The sequence below is a fragment of the Ursus americanus genome, chromosome 16 (genome assembly GCF_024610735.1).
Source record: "Ursus americanus isolate L20-20 chromosome 16, mUrsAme1.1.p, whole genome shotgun sequence".
In the NCBI taxonomy this organism is placed as follows: Eukaryota; Metazoa; Chordata; class Mammalia; order Carnivora; family Ursidae; genus Ursus; species Ursus americanus.
The window spans coordinates 2482068-2509880 of record NC_142142.1 but is presented as its reverse complement, the minus strand read 5'-3'; the positions used below and the strand labels follow the sequence as shown (position 1 = coordinate 2509880).

At 45.0% G+C, this 27813-nt stretch overlaps 3 protein-coding genes across 4 annotated transcripts in view; 2 read left to right on the top strand and 1 right to left on the bottom strand.

Moving 5' to 3' along the window:
• The window catches only part of LOC123782766 (olfactory receptor 5M5-like), a 128812-nt gene that overhangs the window by 8249 nt on the left and 92750 nt on the right, over nt 1–27813 (top strand). The gene's annotated exons all lie outside the window — the stretch shown is intronic.
• OVCH2 (ovochymase 2) lies at nt 977–17414 on the bottom strand. Its single transcript, XM_045783092.2, has 15 exons — nt 17327–17414; nt 15155–15264; nt 13057–13148; nt 11280–11452; nt 10815–10910; nt 10427–10578; nt 9585–9774; nt 8464–8487; nt 6581–6671; nt 6334–6458; nt 5482–5622; nt 5029–5159; nt 2873–2966; nt 2252–2383; nt 977–1083 (listed from the first exon to the last, which is right to left on the bottom strand). Exons 1-15 carry the CDS (start codon nt 17412–17414, stop codon nt 980–982), a joined length of 1743 nt encoding a protein of 580 aa, XP_045639048.2. The 3' UTR covers nt 977–979.
• LOC123782767 (olfactory receptor 5P4-like) lies at nt 25205–26927 on the top strand. Its single transcript, XM_087868532.1, has one exon. The coding sequence runs from the start codon at nt 25205–25207 to the stop codon at nt 26141–26143; it is 939 nt and encodes a 312-aa protein (XP_087724658.1). The 3' UTR covers nt 26144–26927.

The following is a 27813-nucleotide window of genomic DNA, read 5'->3' as shown; positions in this document are numbered from 1 at the left end:
TAATTAGTTGGAAAGGCCTTAAGAACAGAGCCGAAGCTTCCCCCAAAAGGAGAAGAAATTCTTCCCCAGGGGCCAGTACCTTCAGCTGTGCCTGTGGAGTTCCAGTGCCCGCAATCTCCTCTTCTCTTTTCTTTTCTTTTTTCTTTTCCTTTCCTTTCCTTTCCTTTCCTTTCTTTTCTTTTCTTTTCTTTTCCTTTCTTTTCTTTTCTTTTCTTTTCTTTTCTTTTCTTTTCTTTTTAAGATTTTATCTATTTATTTGACAGAGAGAGAGACAGCGAGAGAGAGAACACAAGCAGGGGGAGTGGGGGAGGAAGAAGCAGGCTTCCCGCCAAGCAGGGAGCCCGATGCGGGGCTCGATCCCAGGACCCTGGGATCATGACCTGAGCCGAAGGCGGAGGCTTAACCGAGCCACCCAGGCGCCCCTTATCTCCTCTTGTGACTGCCTGCCCCATGGGTTGAATTGCTTGGTCACCCTCCACAGCCCTGTTAGCCAGTTCCTGGTGTATTCGCTGGCTAGGCCCGCTGAAACAAAATATCACAAACCGAAGGGCTTAGAAGAACAGAAGTTTATTGTGTCATGTTCTGGAAGCTATAGGTCCGAGATCAAGGTGTCAGTAGGGTTGGTTCCTTCTGAGGGTGGTGACGGTGCCTCTCCCCCAGCTTTCGGCGGTTTGCTGGTGATCACAGGTGCTCTTCGGCTTGTAGATGATGCATCACCCAGTCTCCCCCTTCACGTTCGCGTGACGTTCTCTGTGTGTGGGTGTCTCTCTCCACATCCAAGTTTCCCCTTTTATAAGGACACCAGTCATATTGGGTTAAGGCCCACACTAAGGACTCCATTGTAACTTGATGACCTCAGTAAAGACTTTCGCTTCAAATAAGGTCATGTTCTGGGGTACTGGCAGTTAGGACTCCCAACATATCTTTTTGGGATTCTCTGGTTGAACCCTGACTGATACACTCTGTGGGTATCTCTCAGTCACATTCCCCAGAGCAGCTTACCGGAAGCATTGCGGTCTTCGGGTAGAACATTCCATGTCTCCAAAAACATCGACTCGTCCTCTGATATGGAGACGTTTAAATCTGAGGGTAAGCATACACAGTTGCTCAGATCACACACACAGGGCCAGTGTTTGGGACTTACCAGAAAATTATTGTTGTTAGAATTCTGGGGCATCTCAGTCAGCTGGACGGTGGGTATTTTCACTGAAAAGTGGAGTATTTTAACTCTCACCTGGGTTTGCCATAAGCAGCTGCTTGTGTAACAAGAATGAACAACTTGAGAAGCCGACCCCTGGCTTTGTAGGGTTTGGGCAGAATGCCCACGGATGTGAGGACTTGGAGGGGAGCCGTGTGCCTGGGGACTGGGGGTCGGTGAAGACCTTTCATGTTTCCGGGCCTCTGTTATGTGTCACACACTCGCTCACGGCCCAGCGCACCTGATCTGACTCAGTCCTCACCATATTCTTGCGAGGCATGTGTTCTCCCGCGGCAAGGCGAAGAAAAGGGGTCTCAGATGACTCTCAGATCACACGTCTCATACGGATAGGCCGTGACTCAGACACAGTTCGGTCCTCATTCTTCATGGATTCCACATCTGCAAACTCACCTACTCCCTTTCGTTTATTTGTAACTCGGGACGAATGGTGTTTTCATGACCATGCAAAGACATACGCAGAACAGTGAGAAATCTGAGGCACCTGATGGCCGTGCCCCTTGTGAGGTCCAACGAGGCGACGCTGTGCCTTCTTGTTTTAGCTCTTATACTGTAAACAGGTGTCCTTGCCGTGGGGTTTTTTGCCTCTCTGTGCTTTTTGTTGGTGCTTTTGCGGTTTGAAATGGCCCTGAACATACCGTAGGGCGCAGGTGCCCCCTGGCGTTGGTAAGCGCAAGGAGGCTGGGATGTGCCTTGCCGGGAAAACACGCGTGGTGCATAAGCTTTGTTCAGGCGCGAGCTGGATGGGTACTGGCTGTGAGCTCAGTGAATGGTCAACGACATACAGCGGAGAAGGTGACCTTGCACAGAAACACCCGTAAAACCAGGGGCTCCCAGGAGCCTGAGCCCGTACTTCCGCTCCGAGCCGTGGTTCAGCAGTCACTGATTTGGTGCTCACGGCGACCTTATAGAACCGAGCTGCTGCAAATACTGAGAAGCCCTTGCAGCCACGCTGGGCCGCAGAGGCTGCCCTTTCCCACCACATGACGACGATGGGAATCGGGACCCAAGAAGCTGATGCTGCTGTCGGCTTACCCGTTTCAGGGATGAAAGAGACCGTAGCCTGAAAGCCCCTGAAGGTCACGTTTTCATCCGACTGGAAGCTGATAAGCATCACTCCAGAGGAGCTCAGCACAGGGGCAGGGGCGGCAAAGCCACACAACCGAGCTGGCGAAGCCCAGCCCAGGCAGCCGCGGTCAAGGGCCCGGCAAACAGCCGTGGCGTTGGAGAGAAAAAAAAAAGGTGTCCTTTAGGTAATTGTTAAGAAAGAAACTTTTTTGGTGGGTGTCCCAATTCGTTTTCGAAGTAGAGGGGCAGTTCCTTCTTTCTAATGGGTATTCAGCTCCGGCAGTGCTTCAAACCTGTTTCTACCCGGACACTCCCACTGGGAAAGCCGCCAAAGGAACTGGTTGGAGCCACAGGGCTTATTTCAGTGGCACTTGCCCCCTGACCCCTAGATGGCTCTGTGGTCCTCCCTCCCGCTCTTCCCGCCCCTGACCTGGGAGAAGGGGGGGTGGTCGTGAGCGCCTAGGGATGGAGCTGGGGGCGCAGGGCAGTGAAGGAAGCTGGAGCCGGTCCCTTCTATTCCCAGGAAGGAGTCGCCCAAAGGGACTGGGTCCGAATGCAAGGGGAGCCGAGGCTCCAGGGGACACACACCTATTTCCTCCTGCCCTTCCACATCCCTGTGCACGGTCACGTAGTCAGAAGTGCAGTCCCCGCTTTCCTCTACTTCCAGACTCTGAAAGGAAAGCTGACAAGACAAGCACATCATATGAACGAATGACCTGATTTTGAGCGCGCAGAGAAATTTGGATTATTCAGCCTGCTCTGCGATGTGAATGGGTTAAATTACTTAGGGAAAGAGGCTATCCCACAGACTGCTCACCCCAGACACATCTCAGCGACCAAATAAGGGCCGGGCCCACACAAATGTGGGGAAAAGTGCAATTATTTGAGCTCCCTGGCGCCCTCCTATGAAGAGCAGACAAACAGCAAAGAACAAGCAGCGATTGGCCAGCACCGACCTTCAACTGACTTCGAAGAGAGGAGTAGTGGGAGGTAGGGCTGATGAGGTAGGGATTCAGATTTTAAACACCCAGATTTAAACACACTCAGTGGAGCCCACACTGGGCGAGGGACCCAGAGGGCTGCGTGGAGGGGACAACGTGAAAGTAAATGCTCACTGATGGTGAATGTAGGCACGGGGAGACGGAGACGGTCAGAAACAGGATTCATTCAAACATTTCTAAGCCCTTCCCGCGATGCTTTCTGGAAACAGTCCCTTTTCTCTCCCAGGCAAATAGTATGTGCATAGTTATGACTTGTAATCCTAATTTCCCAGTTCCTCTGGGAGGGGTCCTGCACGATGCCGCGGTCACTGCAGGGGGCGAGGGCATCACCGCACTGACCCACTGACCCACGGCACTCAGTACACACGGACCGAATGACTGGGTGGTCTTGAGGCCCTCCCAGCTCTGGCACGTTTAGATTTTCAACTAAATTTTGTCTTCTTCCTCCTTCCAGAAATCCACTCACACTTCAACTTTTATCCTCTATCACTCATTACAAAGCTTCCCTTAATTCTGCTTCCTCCTGAAAGTTGCTATTTCAACTGTTTGGGTCCAGAAGCTTTGAGAAAGAGATCTACACTTCTTTCCCCTGTGTCTTCTCCCACTCCTCGGTAAAACCTGCGAGCTCTTGTTCCTGCTCCAGACGTCAGACTGACTGTTCCAGGGCCTTCCTCTCCCACCTGCTCTCCATCGCTCAACTGTCAATCCAAGTCTTTTTCCCTTTTGCTGGGGGATGAGCTGAGGCCCGGGTAGTGAATGCTCAGTCCTCTTCTTTAAACTCACTTTCTGTGGGAAATCCGGACTGTGGGCCACACCTCTTCGTGTGTTTGCTTGTTTGGTGTTTTAAATGAAAGGCTCCATTCTCTGGACTGTCCTAACTCCACACCTGCTACGACTCTCGGGCTTCTTTTTGCCTCTTAAATGTATGAGAGCCTGGAGGTCTTGTCCATCCTTACGCCTCCCCCTTTATCTTCTACCTCTTCTTTCCCTCATATACTCTCTCGCTCTCAATTATCTTTTTAAGAGAGAGACTTCTAAATCAATGCCTACATCCAACCTCATCCTGCCTGCAGTCTTAAACCACCGGGTGGCCTCTTTCTGCCGATGGCCCGCTGGTGCTTCGTGAACAAACAGGCGGCCACAAACGCTACTAACCAAATGCGGACTAAACTCTGCGTCCCGACATTGGAAACTCCCTGTACTTACAGCTCAGCCTCACCTCCTACGACCCCTCCCCATGCACCCACGACCCTCTGACACCAGCCTGTCCCTCAACCTGGTCTGCATGGCTCCTCTGTGCTTGCTCTGTTCCCTCTGCATGGGAAGCTTGATGTTTGGGGCCTTCTTGGCATTGACTTTTGTTAGCCATTACTTACAAAGCGTTTTGTTAGCAGTTTAATGGATAAGGAAGAAATGCTTGTTTCTAGAAGGGACTAGAAACTGATTAAACCAGTTACCGGGTACAGATGAAGACAGCCCTCCAACAGAAAGCACACAATTGCCATATAGTGGTAAATGTGGGTAGTTACAGGGAAAATAGGCTGGTCTGTTTATTCAATGCCTATTTATCAAGAGCCTTGTACGCCAGGGACCAGGAATACAGCAGGGAATAAACCTAACTTAAACTCACATACACCCACACACAACCCACAAACACACACACACAACAACAACAACAAACTTCTTCCCTCATGATTTCTGTGGAGATACCAGAGCAAAGTTAAGGGTAACCAGAGGCAGTACCTTAATCAGGTAGTGTTTGGGGGCTTGAAAAACCCAGTTACAGTTGGCCATATCACTATAGTCTTCAGGATAGTGAAGACTCTGTATGAGGCCTTCTTCAAAAAGGACAGTAAAGGAACCGCAACCTGAATCTGAAACACAAGGGGAAACGTCGCGACAACAGCATCACTGAAGCAAAGAGGAATCCTTTCGTGCTCCCTCGTGTCTCCCACAAATGACGCAGCGGCTGACTCTTCAGACAGAGGCAGCACGAAGGAAGATGTCTGTGTGCTGATTTTCCAGGGCTCATTCAGCCCTCCCAGCTCCTGAGCGATAAACACGAGTTAGCAGGACTGTGGAAGGAGCGCCTGCAGGGGCCTCTCCCCGGGCCCATGGTCCCCTCTCCCCATGCGTGCGGGGCCTCAGGCTTCTCTAGACGGCCTGCACAGAGTGGGATAAAGCAGGAGGTCTTACCAGGAAGGTAGCTTGGCTTTAGAGCTTTGTAGGTGAGGTTGAACCCAGCTGCGTAATCGGTGGCATCAGAGCTGAAATTCAGCCGCACAGAGTGGGAGCCAACCAGAACTGAGGAAGCGACGCTCTTCCCACAGAACTTCCCTGCAGCACAAGGAGGAAGAGTCGTGCTTCGGAGTCTAGAAGCAGCACCCATTGAGAGACTTACGGAGAACCGGACTGTCACGATAGGACAGGACTATCTAAGCCAGGGTTTCTCTCCCTGGTACCACTGACATTGAACTGGGACATTCTTGGCATTCAGACTGTCTTGGGTATCATGGGATGTTTCACAGCATCCCTGGCCTCTGCTCGCCAGATGCCACTGATACTCCCTGTACTCATGACAACTAGAAACGCTCTGAGACGTCGCCAGGTATCTCCTGGGGGCAAAAATCACCTCCTCTTAAGAACCACAGAAATGCTCCTCCATCTGCATTTCTTGCGTAAGTGCCCTTTGCCTCCACTCATGGTTTTCCATTGCTACCTGCCTCCTTAGCTGGACGGTGCAGTAAAGCTCATTTGTGTGCCTAGGAAAGCAACATCCTGCCTGAGAGGCCCTGTGATAGGTCCGTATTTTACTCCCGAGGGGCTCCAGGCCTGGCACATGAATCTAGGAAGCCTGGTTCCATGGAAAGCAGATGCAGCAAACAAAACGGCTCAGATTCAGTTCCTTTCCACAGTCAGTCCTGAGTCTCCAGCTTGGAAATGGGCAGTGTTGTGTTATAGATGTCCTGGTGCCAGACGGACGGCCTCCCGGCCCCATGAAGCCCTCCCAGCACAAGTGTCCATTTGACAGCGTGAAAATCCGCTCACCGAGAAGTCTGTCTTCTAAGGAATAGATCGAGAGGTGGCTGTGGTGACAAGACTCCGCATCCAAGTGGGAAACACTGAGCAGGACATGCATTTTCTCTGGGGCCAGCAGGGTCCAGACACAGCGTCTGCAGGCAGATCCATTAAGAGGGTGTCGTTTCCAGACAGAACATGACTGTCACGGTCCAGTTACTGGGCACAGTCAGACTGGAGGGGGCAGTTGGGGGAGGAGTGGCAGGGGGCTACTCACTGCCGGCTCTCGTAATACAGGTGGGGGCCTTCTGGGAAGTGCAGCTCGCCCTCAGACTCGCGGAGCACACGATCCTGCTCGCTGCACGGGGCTGGGACAGACAGCCATGAGAAGCAGGGTGACTGGGGGCCCGTACAGACACTGGAACGCCTGGCTCGTCGTTAGGCAGGCTTCCTCTCTTGTGAAAGCTTTCCCTGCCCTGGCTTCTGTGATGCCTCATTCTTTCCGTTCTTTTTATATGCTGCCTAACCTTGAGGGTCAATGACTTCTTCTCCTTCACTGTTCTTTCTCTGGCATCATAACTCGACCTCTACCTGCATGTATTTCCCAGGTTCCATCCCTGCTTTCCTCTCTCTCTACACAAGCCCTCTGACCGGTCTCATTCATACCCTGAGTTTCCTATTATTCTACTCTCCTGAGCTTCAGACCTGTTTTTCAACCATCTCCTAGATATCCCCTTAACATGCTGCAAATAGTCTGCAAAACTGCTTCCGCTTCTGATTAGATTTAAAAAAAAGAGAGAGAGAGAGAGATTTATTTATTTTAGAGAGACAGCAGGTGCGAGTTTGGGGGGGTGTGGAGAGGGAGAGAGAAAGTCAAGCAGACTCCACGCCTAGCATGGAGCTGACGCGGACTTGATCCCGTGACTCTGAGATCACCACCTAAGCTGAAACCAAGAATCGAATGCTCAACCAACGGCACCCCAGGTGCTTTCTGATTAGATTCCTCCGATGTGCCCTTTGCTTCATCTCATGCTCGAAACTTGGGTTCCAGCCTTGGCTCTTCCCTGCCCCTCCCCGCCCTTCATAGAAGAGACTACCGGGTCCCAATTCCTCTTGTTTCTCTTCCCATCCTTTCATTCTCTGGCCCTTGCCCTCGGTCTCTGGAACTAATGTGTAATCTCAGAAGTCCCCCCAGCCTATCCCCGACGTGCTGTTCTTGTACCACCAGAGTAGTGCTCTAATCTATTTATCTAATTCAAGTTTCTTTTACTCCGTCAATCCGAACTTTTTAGACAGGCATCCGAAGTTTCCACCGCTTGGTCTCAATTTAGTTTCTAATCTCCCTCATCGAACCCCATCACACACATCCCCACTTCAGCTGCTCTGACTGACGCTCTGGTCTCTTCTACCCCCTGCATTTGCAGACCTCCATTCTTTAGCATTGTCTTTCGAGAAAGATGATTCCTCGAGCTGCAATATTTTTCTTTACCTGTATCCCATTTCCACCGGACGATATTCTACTGGTTCTTTGTGGGGGCCTTTTGTGATTCAGCCAAAAACGTGTCTGTGCTCCAAAGCCTCCCCTTGCTTTTTTCCCCAGCTAGTCACTCCTCTAGTTCTCAGGGTGCTTTTCCCCCATTGTTCTTTGTAGAGGGTTCCACAGACTCATAGAACCACTGACAATCTGAGCTAAAGGTGCCTTAGAGACCACCTGGTCCAGACTCTTTTCTTTATGGATGGGGAACCTGAGGTCCGGAGGTAGGAAGGCGCTTTCCCAAAGCTACAGAGTGGATTCATTGCAGACTTGCCGTGTAACGCCGGGAGAGAGTCCCCTGTACCTGTGAGGACACCTTCAGAGTAAGGCGCGTAGCTTATTGACCACATCTGCACCACCTCACCTCCCGGCCCCTGACTGTCGGATCCAAATCCAGGGTTTGGCAAATGTTTGCTGAGTTGAGATGGAGCTCTCGAGAAGTGAAATGGGAGGGAACCGGGCTCCCTCTGGGCGCCGGCCTGCGCTGACTGGCAGGGAATGGCTGTGGGTGCCCCGAGTGTGGGTAGCTTTATACCCAGTGAGCAGGGAGAGCTCGTGCAAGGACTTTTGGTTATAAAGGGAACCTACATTCAGAAATACTAGAGCGGGCTGCGAGCAACACCCACCTCTGGAGCTCTTTCTCCGCTTCCCTGGGAAAGAAAAAGAAAGACGCTGTTCAAGGTCTGTGGTATCCTGACCCACATTTCAAGAAGTTAGCATTTCCCTGGCTCCAACATGCAGGCATTTTTAAGTCAATATGCAACTAATGAAAATCTAATCGGTGGAAAGAACAGAAGGGATAAATTGACAAAGCAGGAAAGTGGCCTTGGTGTTTTAATGAAATTTCACTCCCTTCATTAAGTGGGCTAATTAAGAAACAGGCCGTGATTAGCTTGGCGTTTACACAGAGCAAGAGGTTATCCACCTCTCTCATTGTTAGTGAGAAGGGAGGCTGGAGGCGGAAATACGTGACCCACAACCACAGAGGAGCTGCTGGTGTAGCTATGACTGGAGGGCTTGGACGCCTGCCCCGGGACCACACACTTGAAAACAAACCCAAGTTCTTACCGAATGAATTTGAATTAACCCCTTTGGGACAGAATAGAAGCCCTATTGAAGCTGGAAGCTACTAGTTAGAAAACAATGAAGTTGGCTTTGGAGGCAGAAGCGAAGTTTCAGTTAACTGCCTGGTCTGGAAGAAGGGCGTGTGCAGACCCTGACCTCTTCAGACTCCTGGAACCCCGATCTGTGCCAGCACTACTCACATTTCGGGCCGGATTGTTCTTTGTCGTGGGTGCTGTCCTGCGTGTTGCAGGATGCTTAGCAACAGCCTTAGCTCCTACCCTCTAGATGCCAGTGCCACCCCCCCCCCCATGGTGACGACCAAAAATGTCTCCAGACATTGTCCTCTGGGACGCAAAATTTCCACCGGTTCATAACCACTGTAGCTTGCTACATCTCGCTAGCACACTTGAGAAGTAAGGGCTGGAGTTGCATCACTAACTGCTAGTTTCAACTACAGGCAAATTTGACAGAGCCTAGGATGGATGGATTCATGCTGCTTTGAATAGTTGTCTGCTGCACTGCATACCGTATTTTACTCATTTTAAATTTTAAAATGTCACAATTCTTACGTGCTACACTAGAAACAGAAGCAGAGGCTGTCCGCTCAGAGGCCCTGACTTGCCTAGACTGCCGACACTCTCACTGGCCCCAGCTTCCTGACCTTGTGTGCTGGCGTTATTACCAGTTCGGATGTGTTTGTGGATCCAGGGAAGCACTTTTCTAAGGTCTGTGAAGATCCCAGGGGATCCTTGGTCATCTTTCCGCATGTTGTTTCTCCAGCCTCGGCCACAGCCCAAACCCCAAGAAGTCACACCAGCCAGAGTCCAAGCCCCCTTCTTATTCCGGCACATGAGGGAACCTCCTGAATCTCCCTGGAGGGGAAAAAGCCTCTCTTACCATCATTGTCAGGTCTGTGCTCCCTCTTTTCCCCACAGAGATGCTAGTTGAGGGTCAATGACATTTCTTCGCTTCTGATAAGTCGGACTCGGGGCCCAGGAGAACAGCCAAGCACAATTCACATTAAATCCTCAAATATCACTGCAAGCACACCCTTTTCTTCCCCATCCTGGGGGGATGTTTGTTTCATCAATCATCAGACTTTCTTCCTACTCCTGTCTCATCCTGCAGACTCAGAGTAGTCTTGTCCAGTAGTGAAACTCACCTCAGGTCTTGGTGAGCAGGAGGAATGGAAGGAAAGGAAAGTTCCCATTATCCACAAATTAGAAACCTCTAAAAGGGAAAAAGCCAGCCAGCCTTCAGGGGTAGAGAACCCTAAGCCCACTGTTGGCATTATCTCTGTTATTTTGTCTTTTGGGAAAAGTAGAAGACCTCCTCTGAATCCACACTTCCTGCTAAAAACAGGTTGTATAACTGTCCCTTTATTTTGACTTGACCTCCCTTGTCACTCCCGACCCTTCTTTCCAGAGTCCAGTCTTATCCACAGCCTTCTTTTAGCCCCTCCCCTGATGACAAAGCTGAGGGAAGCCCTGCCTGGGACATTTCAACCCAGCCACTCCCACCTACCTGACATGCATCTCTCCCTCCATCTGGGAAACCTGTGCAGAGAAAGGTCTGCCCACTGACAGGTTTCTTTAGGGTTAACAGAGCTGCCATACACTCCTCCTGGGTCAGAATGGGCAGGTTCGCTTCCTGCAAGACTTGCGAGAGAACACCATCTAGAAAACAGAGAGGTGAGAGCCCCAGCAAGGCACTCTCACCCTTCCTGAGTTGAAGACGCCACATTCAGGTTTATATCTTTTGGAAAGACCTGAATTTCTCAGTTTAATGGCTATTCTGTTTTAAAATGTTTACACAATGGTTTTTTTAAAAAATAGATTAAAAACAGTATTTCCTGATTACCCACCAGAACGTTCTGAAATCTGATTAAAAGAAGTGGCATAGAAGTTCTTACCTTCAGCCGTGCGGCCCCAGCCTGCAGTTGTACAAAGAAACCCAGCCTCAAATCGTTCCTTTGGCTCTGGAAGGCACATGGGCCCCACAAACTGGCCTGAAGAAAAGAGCAGGGCAGGTCTTGTCTCATCCACGGAGGAGAGGACATCCTAAGCCACTCACCAGATAGCCTCTAGGTGGTTCCCGAAATATCTCGGGAGAGTTGTGTTCTCTGTGCCTTGCACCTCCAGGGGTCACTTAGCAGACAGAGAAGGGCTCTCTCCTGACTCCACATAATCCTGTATCTGAAGCCACGTACAAGAGGGTTTCACGGAGGGGTCCATCCACCCCAAATCCCTGTCTTGAAGTGCTTGACCCAGAACTGTTGGACATACGCTACGTAACATACGTTGTAGGGAATGTGCTATGGAGCAGAAGTTATAGGGAACACGGTATAGACGATTCACGGTGAGCCCCAAATGTTTACCAAAATGAAAGGCACCATCCATCTTCAAAAGAGCAATATCATAGTCCATCGGCTTCTTGATGGAGAAATAGGGATGTATGATGATGCTTTCAATGGTGAGGGTCTGCTCCTCTGGCTCTATATGGCTCAAGTCGTGTTCTCCAGCAGTGACGTTCAAAGGTGTTGCAATATTTCTATGAAGAGGAATCAGTAAAGTGAGTAAATTTCATTTAGCTTCTGAGGACACTTGTAATGATTGACAATCTGGCCTCTTTCAAATGACATGGATGGATAATGTGTGAGTGAGGATGCCGAAAAGAGAAAGTGAGAATGATTTCATCACTGCTAGTAAAAATGCAAAGGTTCCCAATTTAAGTGGGGGACTAGTCAAGAGTGGCCTCAAATGGAACCAATAATAAATATAAATAGAATACTTTTCAGTGTTATTCATAAAACCTCTAAAAATGCTTATATGTTGTAACTCAGGGGTCTGAAGCCATAGTGGATTTTATTCAGCTGCCCTAGGTAGTTGGCCTGGTCTCAGTACCAGTGATTCTTTGAGAATGATTGGTGATTCCCCTTAAGTGTGCAGCTCTAGTGTCAAAGACCTAATGCTCAATGTATGTTATGAAAGACATAACAGCATCGGAACTTTGATATCTCAGGGAGTATGCACTCAAGAGTCGGGACGGATTAAAACAGTGGGAGGTGGGGATCTTCTCATTACCTCCTGTATGTTTGTAATTTAGAGGCGTGGTGTGAGATGGGAAAGACCATTCTATTTCCCTTCATCCTGTAGCCAGGTTATCTGAAAGGAACTCAGTAGGATGCATTGAGGTGGATCAACAACTTTGGGCTTACCATCTTTGGGGACCCTTTTTCCCCCAAAGTGATGATTTTATACAGAATTGGAAAGGGCATCATTTTCTCTTGGTATATTTCCCTGGCTCTTGGCCATATTGGCTGCCTAACCTAATACACAGCATCTCGTTAGCCCAGTCCCTCGCCACACTGCACGGAAATGATCAGTTGACTCATCTTGAGACTATTGGCTCTCCGCGGGGGACAGGAATGACATCTTATCTCTGTATCTTTGGTAGCCACCGAAGTGTCTAGCACCAAGTAAATATCCAGGGAATGTTTGCAGACTTGAAATGAAAGAGGGCAAATATGGGACATGATCTTGATTGCAACCTAGTGACTACCAAGAACGCTGATAACAGTAGAATGTTTAGAGTAAACAGGAAATTGGCTAAAGGACGGAAGTTGTTAGATCGCGGCTCAGAGAGGCAGGATGAGAAGGAAAACAGACATGGGCGCCTTCTTTACGTTTTACTGGCCTCCCTTTGTTTTCTTTTATCAATTTTTTTCTTCAAATTTTTATTTAAATTCTAGTTAGCTAACATTCTTTGCAACATTGGCTTCAGGAGTAGAATTCGGTTCTTCTATCAACTTTTTAAGATGTATAATGAACAAGATTATTTTTTTTCACTGAAATTTGAGAGAGAATTTTCACAAATATGTCTTTGCGATTCTTGTTTTCACTTAGATATTATTCTTTAACTACTTCCAGTCATATTTAAGTAGACAAAGTATTCCACTCCCACAAACAAAGTATGTTTTCTACCAAGTTGAGTATCCTTTGACGATGTCGCTGATGCTTGTGTTATGCATTTCTGTTATGTTCCTGTGCTAAAGTATACATCACACATTTCCATGTTTTGATACAATTATTGCTGCTGATTCCAAAGGAGAAGGAGGGTAGTGTGGTGTTCACCATGAGCTAGGCCTTCCTTACCTGTTCGCAACGCAGTGAGCAGCTGTAATCACCCACTGTGCAGCGATGATGGTCCCACCACAGATGTGCTTCTGCCTTCGTTTCAGAGACACCTGGTTTGCAAAAAGCCTAAGTGAGCAAGTTAGTGCCCTGGGACCCCTCCCCCCCCAAACCTGGAGACTGAACATATTCTGAAAAACAGACCCCAATATTTTACAAATACTAGAAATTATGGACTGTGAAGGAGTAAAACCCATTCCGTGACAGCTCAGAAAGAAGAGCAGTGTTGGAACCAGAAGATTCCCAGCCCTGGTCTGTAGGAGAAGTAGTTAATTTGAGACAGTTGGCTATAAGGATTTAGTAGAATTGGTAGTAAAAATGATTGATATTTATTTATTTATTTTCATAATACTGTTGACCCAGACTGTTACTCTAGCAATATGAACAATTTCTGTGAATGAAGAGAAAGAAAGAGAAATGTAAGATATAGCAGAGTCCAGAGAAACAGATTTGGGAGAAAAACAGGTGAAGGCTAAGAAAATCTTTCAACACATGCTCCAGTGCTTCCAAGCCTCTTAGAGAAATCGTCAGTGCCTACAATTTTCTCATGCTCTTAGCTCTTTGACCTCTATCACTGCTTCAAGCCTGTTTTTTAATCTGCCTCTACCAATTACTTTCTATCTTCAGTTTATCCTGTTCATGATATTTGACTCTAAAATGCTTTCAGGGTATACGTAAATGCTTTTTTTTTTTTTTTAATAATTTTTTTTATTATATTATGTTCGTCACCATACAGTACATCCCTGGTTTTTGATGTAAAGTTCCATGATTTATTAGTTGCATATAACACCCAGTGCACCGTGCAATACGTGCCCTCCTTACTACCCATCACCAGCCTATCCCATTCCCCCACCTCCCTCCCCTCTGAAGCCCTCAGAGTCTGGAATGGATGTCCCAGAGTCCATAGTCTCTCATGGTTCATTCCCCCTTCTCTTTACCCCCCCTTTCTTCTTCCCTTTCTTCTCCTACCGATCTTCCAACTTCTTATGTTCCATAAATGAGTGAAACCATATGATAATTGTCTTTCTCTGCTTGACTTATTTCGCTTAGCATTCAAGTAAATGCTTTTAATTCCATTGTCAGAATTAGAAAAGAAGACATTTATTAGAATTGTCACATTTTCAAAAAGTGTTCAATGAACAATTGAAAAAATTTAATACAGAGAAAAAGAAAAAGAGTAAGTAAAAGTAAGTAAAATCACTGACTCTGACTTGAATATGAACTTCTAAATTGATTAGTCAACCAGTTGATCAAATAAGCAACTGATCAATTAACTCTTCAACCAAGTAATTAATTCATCAGTTAATCAAATGGCCATGACTTGGCCATTCGGTCAACCTACTAAACATAAACTCAATCAACCAACCATTACTAAATATCCGCTGACCAAAAATTAATGTGACTGACTTAAACAAAGTTAAAGTAAGGAGCTATTACTCACAAAATTAAGAGGCGAGAAAACAAAATGGCTCTCGGAATAAAGAAAGTTGGGAGAATTTCAAGGATGATAAATGTGAACACTGTAGGCTAGAAACAGATGCACAAAGGCGTGTTGATGGCATGTGAAGACCAGGAGGTTAGATCGGGAGAAGAGTCTTAGGACATCAGCTTCTAAGGAGGCAGTATTCTTGATTATTCCTTAAGAGGTCCTATGATATAGGTATAAACCTCCAAACAGAAAGCAGACCTATGGATATGACACCTTTGACTTACCAGGTCATCTTTAACTATAATGAGATAATTATAGTTGTCGAATTAGAGAATTATTCTTTTAGTTGTAAATTCAAGAGTTTTTTAGGTTACTGAAGTGGGGTTTTTGTCTTAGGGGCTGAAAGTTTGGGGTGCCATTTCCAATTTTGGGGGCAAGCCAGTAGCGCATGTAATTATTCTGAACATACATTTTCTGGAACTCAACGGATGGACATCCTGAGGGACTCGGATCCTGGCACACACTCAGGAGATCTCTGGTGATGAGTTAGGCAGAAAGGAGTGTTTCTGGGACATCCGTTCCTGAGAAAGCTCATAGTCTGTCCATCAGAGAATGTTCCCTGAGACTCACCTGCCAGGGGTAGGTACCCTTTTCCACTTGGCTTCCCCCAACAATGCGACTGAAAATGTTAAGGTAATTCCAAGGCTGTGCCTTCACCAGACTCCGCCCACAAGTGGGAGCTGGGAGAGAGAGAAGACAAAAATTTAGTGATTAGATAGCTCCTAGAACTGAGGAATACAGGAAGCTTTTCTGAGCAAGAAAAAACTGTAGGACATGGAGCATGTGGAAAGATTACATGGCTTTACGTTAATTGTGGGATTTGCTGTGATTTGCAGTACATGGGATTGTTCAGCTTTTGTCACCCAGAACAGGCATATCATCAAGAGATCTACTGCTCTGATATGAAGATGAAAGACCTCAGAGGTAGAATTCCACTGGGCCAGCAGGAATGTAGCCCCCTTGATTCTGAGCAATCTGGCCCTTTGCAGTCTTCGCACCGCACTCTGCTTCTATGGCATTTATCACATGACGTCGTGGTTATTTCTATGTCCTTCAACCCAGTTAGACTGTGGGCTTGTCCAAGTGAGGAACTTAATCTTAGAAATATCTGCATTCAAAGTATCGAGAACAGTCCATTATGCATAGAAGCTGCTGAGTGACTGGTGAAGTGTTTGGTGCCGTACTCTGCCTTGGGTTGTGTACATCTTCTCTGCTCCACCCAGGAGACCGAGCCTGAGGCCATGGTCCGTGCTACCCGGCACACTCTCAGACATTGGGCTTCGTTCTCTGTGGAAGTAGAAAGTGGCGGGTTGCTCAAGAACGTGCCTGGATTCACACACCAGAGTGGTGTTAGGCTCGAAGGGTTGCTGGGTAATGGCAAAAGGAGCTCTTTCCTTTTTGTGGAGAGGACTCTACCCCTGAAAAAGTTGCATTTACTTATTTAGCCTCAGTGATTTTTGGGCCCCTCAACTGGCAGATGAGCTAGATTAAAGATGTTCAGCACTGCCCGGTAATTCAAAGATGGCGTACCTTCTGTCCCTTTGGTAGGTCATTCTTTTCTACCTGTTTTCAAGGCGGGCCCAGAAAGCCCTGCCTCATGATCACCCACTTCTTTTCCCAGCTGGACCCTTTCTTCCTTATTCCTCAGCTTCGGCGTCACCTCAGCTGAGAAGTCTTCCTTGATTTCCTCAAGCTGTGTTAAGTGTCTCTCCTGCACTGCGTAGTAGGCTTTCCTCCCCGCTTCTCTAGATCGTGCCATGCAGCGTTGTGATAATGAGTAGTGTGTCTGCCTCTCTCACTGGACTATACACTACACGAGGGGAAAAAACCCTATGTTTTATTCATCTCTGTATTTCCAAGGTTTTGCACAATTCCTAACATACAGTAGACACTTAGAAAAGTTGGATGGATGAACCGATGCTTTTTTTCTGGAGAGCATATCTTTGAGAGCATAGCTATTTAGATTAATATGTTAAAATACACAAAGGTCTTACAAATGACTTCTCATTCAATCCTCATTCTATGCCATGAATCGAGCACTATTGGCCCCACATTACTGATGAGAAAATGAAGAATCACAGAAATGCACAGCTAATTAACAGCAAAGGATGGATGTCACACTGAGCCCTTTGATTTTGAACCCAGTGCAGGCATGACATTGAATCAAAAGCTTATTTTCTAACAGTTTCAGTTGAATGAATCATAAATAAATTAGACACAAAACTTACTATTTCCTGAACTCATTGAGGCAAAGACAGAAAACAGGATGATTCTTGGGGCTGGCACAGCTCTGACTATGGAGAAGCCTGCCAAGAACTGTCCTCACCTTATGTTACTTGAGGGAAAAGAGACCATTCATAATGTGCCACAGTAAACATACTTCATATTTCCCAGTAAGATAATTTTCCAAAAGATTACAAATGCTTTCAAATATATGTTGATTTCCAGAATTTGCTCCATGGAAAAGGATGGGATTATGTAATGTGTCCAAATAAGTGAATAATCCCAGTTTTCTCCAGATCAATGCCATTTGTCCAGGTTGTATGCCATGAATGTGTTATCCAGTTTCGTATGCCGAGTATGGGAGAGAAGCCCAAAATAATGACATGAAAAACACTTAGGTCTCCAAAATACATCTGCTTCTGTTTTCCCAAAGGAACGTTGCATGGAGTAGTGATGCCCATTGCCAGCAAAGGTTATCCCTTCAGATGAAGGTAGTTATAGAGTTCACTTGGAACTTACCTTTGGGGAGAGAGAGAGTTGCAGATTTGCCTTGGTCCAAGCACAGCATTCCAAGTAGTAAAAGGAGAGTATTCTTGCTCAGAGTCATTTTGAGACTCAGTTTTTCCTAGAAATTTTAGAGAGACTAAGGAAAACCAAATAGAAAGCCTGTGAGACCAGTAAGAAGCCAATTTAAAAGAAAGTTATTTATTAACCAAGACTTGAGTCATTCAACCATGTCCTTACGATGTTTCTGAATGTGGTTTCTTGCAAAGATCATTGCGAGATGTGGGGAGTCAACCACAGAAGCATGGTCTTGATCGAGCAATATTACATGTCCCGTCACACCCACATCGATATGCTGCCTCCGCCAGGCTAGCCCAGTGGTTGGTGTCTAAGGTTTCATCTGCAAACAGTACTTGCTTCTTAGTGTATAGGTTACCACTGTCTACAAGAGGATCGAACATCCAGGTTGTCTCTGTTACGAGGTTCTGCTGCATGCTGGCAAACAACCCATCAGAATATGCGAAAACATTTTTGTTTCTCTTATTTTCCCGTTGTAAATGGGTGGTTATAGCCACGTGTTAGGAGAGGGGAGGAGAGGAAACATAATTTGATAGCACACTCGGGAAATCAAGCTGCCAGACAGTCGTTTAAGGTACTATCTATGGGGGCATTTGCAAATCTACATTTCCTCACCATTTTTTATATTTCTAGAAGGCAAACGCTAGATCTCCTTCACTTATACACCTGGTCGACAACGTGGCACAGGGAGGCGGCTCTGATGATGCGCGTGTCTTTCCCTTTATCGGCTGAGTTCTTGGCACACGGTCAGTGTGTGAGAGACACTTGTGGATTGACCGATGCCAGCTATGCCCACATAGGAATAGGAGATTTTTCTGTCAACTTTTACAAATTACCTGCCCAAAAGAGCAGATGTCAAACCAGAAGCCTTTAACTTCCTGTGACAACTTTTGCCCTTGTACAAAATAAATCGCTAAAAATACATCACGTGCAGGGGCGCCTGGGTGGCGCAGCGCGTTAAGCATCTGACTCTTGGTTTCGGCTCAGGTCATGATCTCAGGGTCGTGAGATTGAGCCCCAAGGGCTCAAAGCTCAGCGGGGAGTCTGCTTGGGACTCTCTCTTCTTCTGCCCCTCCCCCTGCTAGTACTCTCTCTCTCTCTCTCTCTCTCTCAAATAAATAAATCTTTAAAAAATACGTCACATGCAAATAATACAAATGCAAAACAAAGAAGGAAGGACACGCAAACCTCCAACAGGCATTTCCACAGATACTTTAACCCTGAAGCTGGAAAACTTTGGCCTTTGGTTTGGGGGTTCGTATTAACCATAGAGATAATCCAGCAAAATCTACACTATAATCAAAATCTTAATCTTTTTTTGACAGCAGGTGATCTTGCGGTTCCTGTTACATTTTATCAATCACTTTCCTGAGCAATTTGACTAGGAATATGGCCTTCTTGACTTTAAGTCACTATATTTTGTCTCTTTATTGTACACTACTAATGTAAAACTTGCAGGAAGACTTAGATGTGCCCGCGATGTGCCAGGTTGACAAGCCTCAGGTAGGTGTGGAGGCTCCTTTAACCCACAGAGCCTTTGAGCTTTCGACCTCGTGTCAGTTTCTAGTATCACAGAATAAGGAAATTTGACTCTAAAATGAAAAATGATGAGATTTCCCTTGCCCTGCGAGAGTGGGGCATTTTTGTTGACTGCCACACAGAAATGTCATAGGATCTTGCTTTTTTCCGTCCGTTCAGAAGAAGACATTCCCTTTAAGTTCTCATATCGACATATTCAACACGTATCACGATGATCAGAGTTAGCAACGCACTCTTTCCCAACATAAAACTGGTCTTTAAAAGTTTTTAATCTAATCTCTTGAAGGTGTAAACTATGACCTCTTGCTGTTAAAATCTTTATCTTTAGGGAAATTGTATCAGGTTCTGGAAGACTAAATTTCTATAAGGCCAGGTCCCCAAGCTTCCCGGAGTTCCAGGGATTATAATAACTGTACATGACAGTTACTTGCAGAAAGGGACATATTCAAGTAGCATGATGGTATAAAATCAGTTTTTCAACCATGAGACTGTAAAATCTTTTGGAAGGGAAAAAATATCTCTCGTGGGAATTTAGACCAAAAACTGTACCAAATATGCATTTGGGGTTCATATTTTACTGTCTCTCTTCTGTAGACTTTCGAGTTGAGAAAATAGCATCACAATTTATCCTGAGCCAGTGAGCAGAAGAGAGCTAGTGGAAATAAAGAACAAAACTTCTTTGGGAGGAGAGGAATACTGTCAGCCCAGGCTAGACAAGAGTAACACAGACAAACTCTACTAAAAAAGAGGTGCTCAAAATTTGAAATTATAAAAGAGCAAATGCAAAAAACAGAGAAAACCAAGAATATGTGCGCAGACACATCAAAGAACAGATTTAGACCGTCAAGAACTTCCGGTAATAGAATGATCTAATAGACACTATAAAATATTGGTTAGTATTTTTGAAGGAATAGGAGAATAAGAAACCTCAGAAGGGTTTTTGTTTTAGAAAAGAGCACAGAAATTTGAAAAAAAAAAAAAGAAACAGCCTAGAAATAAATAATATACTCAGAAAAAAATAGATTAAACAGATTATACGTAAGTGAAGAGAGAATTAATGAGCTGGAAAATAGCTCTTAGGAATTAGCCAGAACATCACACACACACACATTTATATACACACAGATGCGAAGAATGAAGACGTGTGCTTGGCAGTATCTATCCGTTTAAATTGGGCAATGCTTTTGACCCAGTAATTCCACTTCTCAGAATCTACCCAAGAGAACTGGTACATAAGCACCGTGAAGCATTGGCAGGGTGTAGCTAAATAAATACTAATTAAATACTTGGAATACCATGGATCTTTACAGAGAATGAAGGAGATTAATACATACAAGGAATTACCTAAAAAAATGTGGGTTTTTTTTGAGTAAAAGAAAGCAATTTCAGAACAATACAAACAGTGACATCATTCACGAAAAACCATATGGACATCAGGAACAGGGAAGAGATTCTTGGTTATCCAAGGGAGGGTAGGGATAGAGAGAAATAGGAGGTGGGGGAAAGGAGGAAGTATCTTCAATAACTGCGTCTCTGTCTATTTCAGGTGTCTGGGATTTGGTGGGGGGATTGGAAGCATAGGTGGGAGATGCCAATGCTGAATTGATCCCGGGTCAGTTTCACACAGAGAAAAGCGCCGTGGCTCTTCTTGCAACTCCGTGAGGTGCGACGAACCATGACTACAGGATAGTGTTTGAGAAAACAGTTCTAGCACCTCGTCATGGCTGCTGCTTAGAAATATCACAGGTGACCAAAGGATAGCCCACGTTAATGGTGTCGGTCCAAGTCAGTTTCAAAACTCATTAGACGTTTGCCGTTGTAGTACCTATAATGAGAAGAGCAAACGACGCCCCTGAGACCTTGGGATCTCAGCCAGCATAAGGGGTGGGCAGACCGCAACGCACCTGATTTTCTCCGTCTCCTTGGATTTTCTCCCACTGGATTTCCAGTGGGATGTTAGCAAACGTGTGCGTAGCTGACGCTGAGGTCAAGGTTTGTATTCTAGACGGTCCTGCTGCATAAAGAAGCCTTGCCCTGCAGAGATGATTCCCAGAATTTGTCCCTGTCATGATATTTGACCAGCAGGTAACATTCATTCCTTGTTACTGATTATAAACATCCCTTGCGTGTCTGGTAGAAGCTAATAGCTGCTTATCTGAAGTAGATTCTCGTTTGTGGATTATCTGTTTACTACCATCCACTGCTAGGTGTATTCAGATGCACCATCTCACTTGACACAGCAACCATCTGAGTTAAATATTATTATCTTAAATTCAGAATGAGGATATTGAGTCTCAAAAGGGTTGTGTAACTTTTTCGAGATCATCTGGCTCATAAGTGGCAGACCTTAAATTTATCCCCGGAGATTTGGTTCTGAAATCTGATTTTATTTTCATTGCAGCAACTCTACTCATGTTTTCCATATCATACTGGTACCCACATCCTATCCTGAACTCATTTGAGTCTTTCATGTATATGTTTTCTTTAAAAAATATGAGATTTGTTTTAGATTTGTGTCTTTTAAACCTCTAACACAGTCCCAGGACTAGTTAATGAAGCTAGAGATTTAGCATTCTTCTAATACCGTATCAAGTTAATTCATATGAAAAATTGATCAAATCACATTGGTTTAATCATCACTACACAGGGTACAGTTTTTCAGAGTAAGACTGACTAACAATAGGGTACCGATACTTATTTACCTGTGTATTTTGTAAAAAAAAAAAAAAATTCTTTTTAATCTTGAAAGTTTTTTAAGTAGCAATTACTCCATTTGGAAATTCAGGGGACTAAACAGGGTCAACTTTGTTCCTTTCAAAAACAATTACATTTCTTCTCTTTCTTTTCTCTCAAGTAGCAGACTTCTGATATTCATTAATACTTCCAAAATATTATTTGATATTTGGTAATATTTTTGATTTGAAAGTACTTGCTGATTCTTTTCATTGTTTGGTACTTGCTTTTTCGGTGGTCTGGCTTATTTCTTTCTGGGATGCAGGGATGCTGGGATACAGGGATGACCTCAAAACTAGAGGTAGCTACAGGTTAGTTGATCTTCCCTTTAAAAAAAAATCCTATGGTGGTATCGTATTCCCATTTCCTTTGACTCAGCGACAAATTCTTCTCTAACCAAGTACTTCCCTATTCTGTCCACTATGCTCAGTCTTTACCACTGCCACTCAAGCCAGCACCACATGGCACCTGGACTACCACAAAATTCTGAAAGGTCTTTCTGTTCATTCTGTCACTCCTCTACAAGTTAGTCCCTTAAAGTAGCCAGAGTTATCTTCTCATTACGTAAATGAGATCATGACATTCTCTTTAAAATGTTGCACTGTCTTCCCATTGCCCTTAGAATAATGTTTCAACTCATGACGACTCACAAAGCCGTAGGTGATCTGGCCTCTGCCTAGTTCTTGAGTTAATCTTCCATCACTGTACCCACCACATGGGCTTGGCTGTTCTTCAGAAGTGCAAAGCTGTCCCTTGGGGGCCCTTTCCACTGCAGCTCACATGTGGCGCTCTTCCACTCCCTCGGCATGGCTGGTCTGCTTGTACCATTTAGGCATCATTTAAAATATCTCTGCCACAGAGAGGTTCCTCCTGACCAATTTAAAGATTTTGTTTATGTATTTATTTGAGAGACAGAGAGAGAGCGTGAGTGGGAGGAGGCTCAGAGGGGGAGGGAGAAAGGCAGAATTTCAAGCCGACTCCACGCTGAGCGTGGAGCCCAACGTGGACTCGATCCTACAACCCCAAGATCATGATCTGAGCTGACACCAAGAGTCAGACACTTAACTGAGCCACCCAGGCCCCCCTGATGAATTTTACTCTATCAAATCACCTTATTTTAAGTCTCCGCATAGTGCTTATCATTGTCGGTAATTATCTTGCTTGTTTACTTTTCTTCCCTTTCTCTTTGAGTTGTCTGCCCTCCACAGTAGAAGGTACTACACATGAGGGCGTGCCCATGTGTTATTTAGCAGAAACTCACAGGCACCTAGAAGGGTCTGACAAGTAGAAAGTGCTCAATAAATATTTATAAATGAAAAAATAATCTGTGCCTTTTAGATACTTTCCAGATAGAGTGAGTCAAGTATGCGTTCTGATATTTGATTTTCTTCATTGGACAATTGCCTGGATGCTATGTACTATTCAACTGTAGTCATCAATTAGGAAAGAAATATAGGGTCTGGTTTCAAGCTTAGTTATCAATAATGTGTGTGATAGTGAAATTTGCTAATCTTTGTAGGCCACGATTTACCCACTCCTTATCAGAGATGAAGTTGGAATGAAAGGACAAGAGAGTGAATGTACTAAGAAAATGTACTATAATGAGGCATCTCTGTAGGCTCATTTGAAGTTTGTGGTCACAACTTAAACGAGTCCAGTCAGTGCATCTGCATGTTTTTCCCCGGACACAGTTTGGTCTAAGAGTATAGGTGTAGAGTAAGCTGAAAATTGCATTTAGCCAGAAGTCACTTTTGTTAGGAGAGAACCAAAAAGAAGAGCTGCAGGGAAATGGAGGTGCCCCCATGGGAATGATTATAATGATGGTTTGCGGGATCCTCAGAGAGTGAATTATGAGGAGATATGTGAGGAGGGCATGAGAGCCTCAGTTTCAACTCTCCAGCGTATCCAACCCTTCCCCCCAATGCCTGCACAGCTATTAAAGTACAAGGTCCTTAGTTGTGGAGATTGGCAACAGTCTAGACAGTTGCAGGGTTTGTTTGGTTTTTTTAAAGATTTTATTTATTTATTTGTCAGGGAGAGAGCACAAGCAGGAGGGGCGGCAGGCAGAGGGAGAAGCAGGCTCCCCACTGAACAAGGAGCCGAATGCGGGACTTGATCCCAGGACCCTGGGATCATGACCAGAGCCGAAGGTAGACACTTAACCGACTGAGCCACCCAGGCGGCCCCACAGTGGCAGTTCTGCTTTAGCTTTTTGTGCTGATTGTGCACTCTCACGTTATGTTTGGTTGGTTGAGGTATCCTTGTACATGAAAGCTCACTTCTGCACTCTGAACATGTTTTTCAATACTTGTTAGCAGTGTATCCAAGTATTTTGTTGAGAATGTTTTAGGATATTTCATGTTCACAGTATTGCTTAAAATGAAAGTCTGCTTTAATTTTAATTTTTGCATTCTTAAGATTAAACCTACTCATTAATTTTTGTTCGGCGAAATGATCCTGGATATTCCTTACGCTTATGTATTACCGTCTCGCTCTCACGTGGCGGGCGTAGTATAAGCGTGGAAGCATTGTGCCCACTTGTTCTGTATATGTTATCGTACATGATGTTGGAGTGGATCTTCTTGGTAGGTCTGTATGGTAGCTGACGCACAATGAACAATCCAAAGTGGATGCATTTCTCCCGTTGTTCTCGGGATTAAGCTCTACACACAGCTTCCGTTTACAGCCAACCTGGAATCATGTTAACCAGGTAAAGTGATGTTCTGCTCTTCTAACCAACAAATCAACCCTGGAAACTCAGTGTAGTCTGACACAGAATAGATTTAGTTTTTCACTCCTAGTATATTTCCGGTTATTCTGTTTTCCACACTCCCTCAAATCCCAGGCTGGTGGAGGTACCACTGTCTTCTAGTTGTATCATGGAGACTGTATCACTGCGGAAGAGGAAGAGAAAGTTGTCCACTGGTAATTTAATTTGATCTAGAAGAGACTGCGTTTCCTCAACTAGCCCATCTGCATGTACTATTCACAGTCACACCCGCACGTAACCACAAAGGGCCTGGGAAGTGTGGTCTCCAAGGTGAACAAGATAGGAGCAAATTGGATATTGCTAAACACTAGCTTAAGGTCAATCGCTTTGACTTTTCTGGCTCTCATCAGATTAAAGTGTTCATTCAACAACCTGAACTAATCGAATGATGCAAATGGGAGTGTTAACTGTGCCCTGATCTGAGACAACGGTCTCTGGATCTTTGGCCTTAAAGGAGTGAACGTTAATATTCTCCAATCGTGCATAACGTAAATATGTTTGGGAACAGTTTGTGGGGTGTAAGCATTAGACAAAAGGGATCTATGTTTTTATTTTCTTAAAGGTTATTTATTTAATTTCTGTACCCAACGTGGGACTCAAACGCACGACCCCCAAATCAAGAGCCTCGTTCTCTTCTGACTGAGCTAGACAGACGCCACTGTTCTGATGTTTTAATAGGGTGAATAGTAAAGTAAATACATTACCTATGAGCTCGTTTCATTTATTCTTAATATACACTGGTTTTTATTTCAGTAGGCATCATTACAAATAAGATGGAGACTGAAAACTACACCATGGTGACAGAGTTCATTATTCTGGGGTTAACAGAGGATCCTACACTTTGTGCCATCTTCTTTGTGGTTTTTCTAGGAATCTATGTTGCTACCATATTGGGCAATATCAGCATAATCCTGTTAATCCACAGAAGCCCTCAGCTGCACACCCCGATGTACGTTTTCCTCAGCCATTTAGCCTTTGTGGATATTGGCTATTCCACCTCAGTCACACCCATTATGATTGTGAGTTTCCTAAGAGAGAGAACTACTATCCCTGTCGCTGGCTGCGTAGCACAGCTTGGCTCTGATGTTATCTTTGGAACGGCGGAGTGCTTCCTGCTGGCCGCCATGGCCTATGATCGCTGTGTGGCCATCTGCTGTCCACTTCTCTACTCCACACACATGTCTTCCAGAGTCTGCATCATCCTATTGGCCGCTTCCTATCTGGGGGGATGTGTGAATGCTTCATCGTTTACTGGCTGTTTATTGAGCTTGACTTTCTGTGGACCAAATAAAATCAACCATTTCTTCTGTGACCTCCCACCATTAGTGAAGCTTTCTTGTACCCATATTTATGTTGCTGAAATATCTCCTGCCATCCTAGCTGGGTCGATCATTGTAGTCACACTGTTTATCATAGCTGTTTCATATCTCTGCATCCTGCACTCCGTCCTAAATATGCACTCCCCTGAGGGAAGACACAAGGCCTTCTCTACTTGTACTTCTTACCTCAGTGCGGTCACTTTGCTTTATGGGACGGTCACGTTTGTCTATGTCATACCGAAGGCAGGTCACTCGTCTGACCATATTAAAGTGGCGTCTGTGTTCTACACAGTGGTGATCCCCATGTTGAACCCCTTGATCTACAGTCTGAGAAACAAAGAGGTGAAAGAGGCCATGAGAAAATTGATGGCTAGAAGACATTGGTTATTTTGAAAGAAATCCAATGGTGATTCCGGAAACTGGAAAATGATAGTTTACAGAACCTATATGATAGATGTTTATGTTTTCCATTAGCCTTATCACTTGATGTGAAGAACTATCTTAAATACACAATGTCAGTATGTTAACTAATGCCCACTTTAATTTATAATTTTCTAGAGTCACAAAATATATCATTTCATGAAATTCTGCTGGGTTAAAATTAAATGTACATATTTCAGGTTTAGGAGACTTGGAAAATACAATTTCACTTTTTCTCTTCTTTGTTCCTTGTTTACAGTCCATGATTAGAGAGTGTTTTCTTTTTCTCCTGTTAGATTCTGTATTTTTAAAATACAGTTAACATTTTCGAAAGCATCGTGTACTCAACGGAAATGCAATTGTTGGTAGTGTTGCCAGTCCAGGTCACTTTCTCTGGAAGACTTGACCTGTCTTGTACAGGGTTATCAGAATCTTTTGAAACAGTTATGCTGGAGTCTTGAAAAATTTTATTCCCACCTAAAATAAAACAGACCAAAAGAGGGGCGCCTGGGTGGCACAGCGGTTGGGCGTCTGCCTTCAGTTCAGGGCGTGATCCCAGCGTTATGGGATCGAGCCCCACATCAGGCTCCTCCGCTTTGAGCCTGCTTCTTCCTCTCCCACTCCCCCTGCTTGTGTTCCCTCTCTCGCTGGCTGTCTCTATCTCTGTCGAATAAATAAATAAATAAAATCTTTAAAAAAAAAAAAAAAACAGACCAAAAGAATTTATTCCATAATTTTGTCACCAAGATGACTCAATCCAGGTACCACAGAAGGAACTCTGAAGGCTGAGCCTTTGAGAGCTCCTTTAAGAATTCCCAGTTTTTCATATTTCTCAAAGGCTTGTCTGAAAACAGTTGTCTTTGAACCTTTGCTGACAAGCCTTTGAATAGTAGGAAAAACTACCGGGGAGTGGCGCTGAGGAGGGGGCTACGGCATAGTGGAGCTTTCTTTCAGCAAGCCAGTTGGTACTTCCAGGGTATAAAATTACGGATTAACACACCCAGGCTGCTGCAGTCACGGAATATACCTGCCATCCTTCTTTGTAATATCTCCCAAGGTGTTCATTGCCACCACTAAGGTCACGGCTTTGTTTCAGGTGTTTATGATTGAGCCTGGATAATTTTCAGATTCCTTAATTACCTCCCTGCCTCCAGAATCTTCCCCACGACTTCCGATTCATCATGTTTGAAGAGTAAAATAGGCTTTTCCAATTATTACAAAAGTGGTGTTTGTCAAATGAGTCCTAGAGCAAGAGTAGATTCCAATTCTCACCAGTTCAGTGGTTCTGGCATATAAATTGGTGAAAGTATAAGTCTTTGCAAATAGTCAGGGATATAAAGACAGCCTACAGAAGGAGCTAGGTTAAAGAATGGTAACTCCTGGTAACTCAGCTGTCTGGTGGATGAAGTTATTTATTCATAGTTTTTTAAAAAAAATAACACCAGAGAATCCCAGGCTAGTCACCAGGTTTTACAGTGAAGTAATCAGGCAGTGCCCCTCTCATCTCCCTGGACCGCTTATGTTCCACATTTAAAAAAAACATATTTATCAGCAATTTGTGTATCTTCTTTTCTGTAATGTCTCTTCAAATCCTTTGCCAGTTTTATTCTCATATTGTACTTTTGTTCCTGATTTGTTCTTGC

Excerpts from the sequence above, each read along its gene's own strand:
- LOC123782767 (XM_087868532.1), top strand. The coding sequence starts at position 25,205 with ATGGAGACTGAAAACTACACCATGGTGACAGAGTTCATTATTCTGGGG.
- OVCH2 (XM_045783092.2), bottom strand. The coding sequence starts at position 17,414 with ATGACTCTGAGCAAGAATACTCTCCTTTTACTACTTGGAATGCTGTGC. Across the intron at positions 2,967-5,028 it reads CCAAACACTACCTGATTAAG|CTTTCCTTTCAGAGTCTGGA; the intron begins GTACTGCCTCTG and ends TTGTCTTGTCAG. Across the intron at positions 2,384-2,872 it reads GGAAGGGCAGGAGGAAATAG|CTCGGTTGTGTGGCTTTGCC; the intron begins GTGTGTGTCCCC and ends GGGCTTCGCCAG.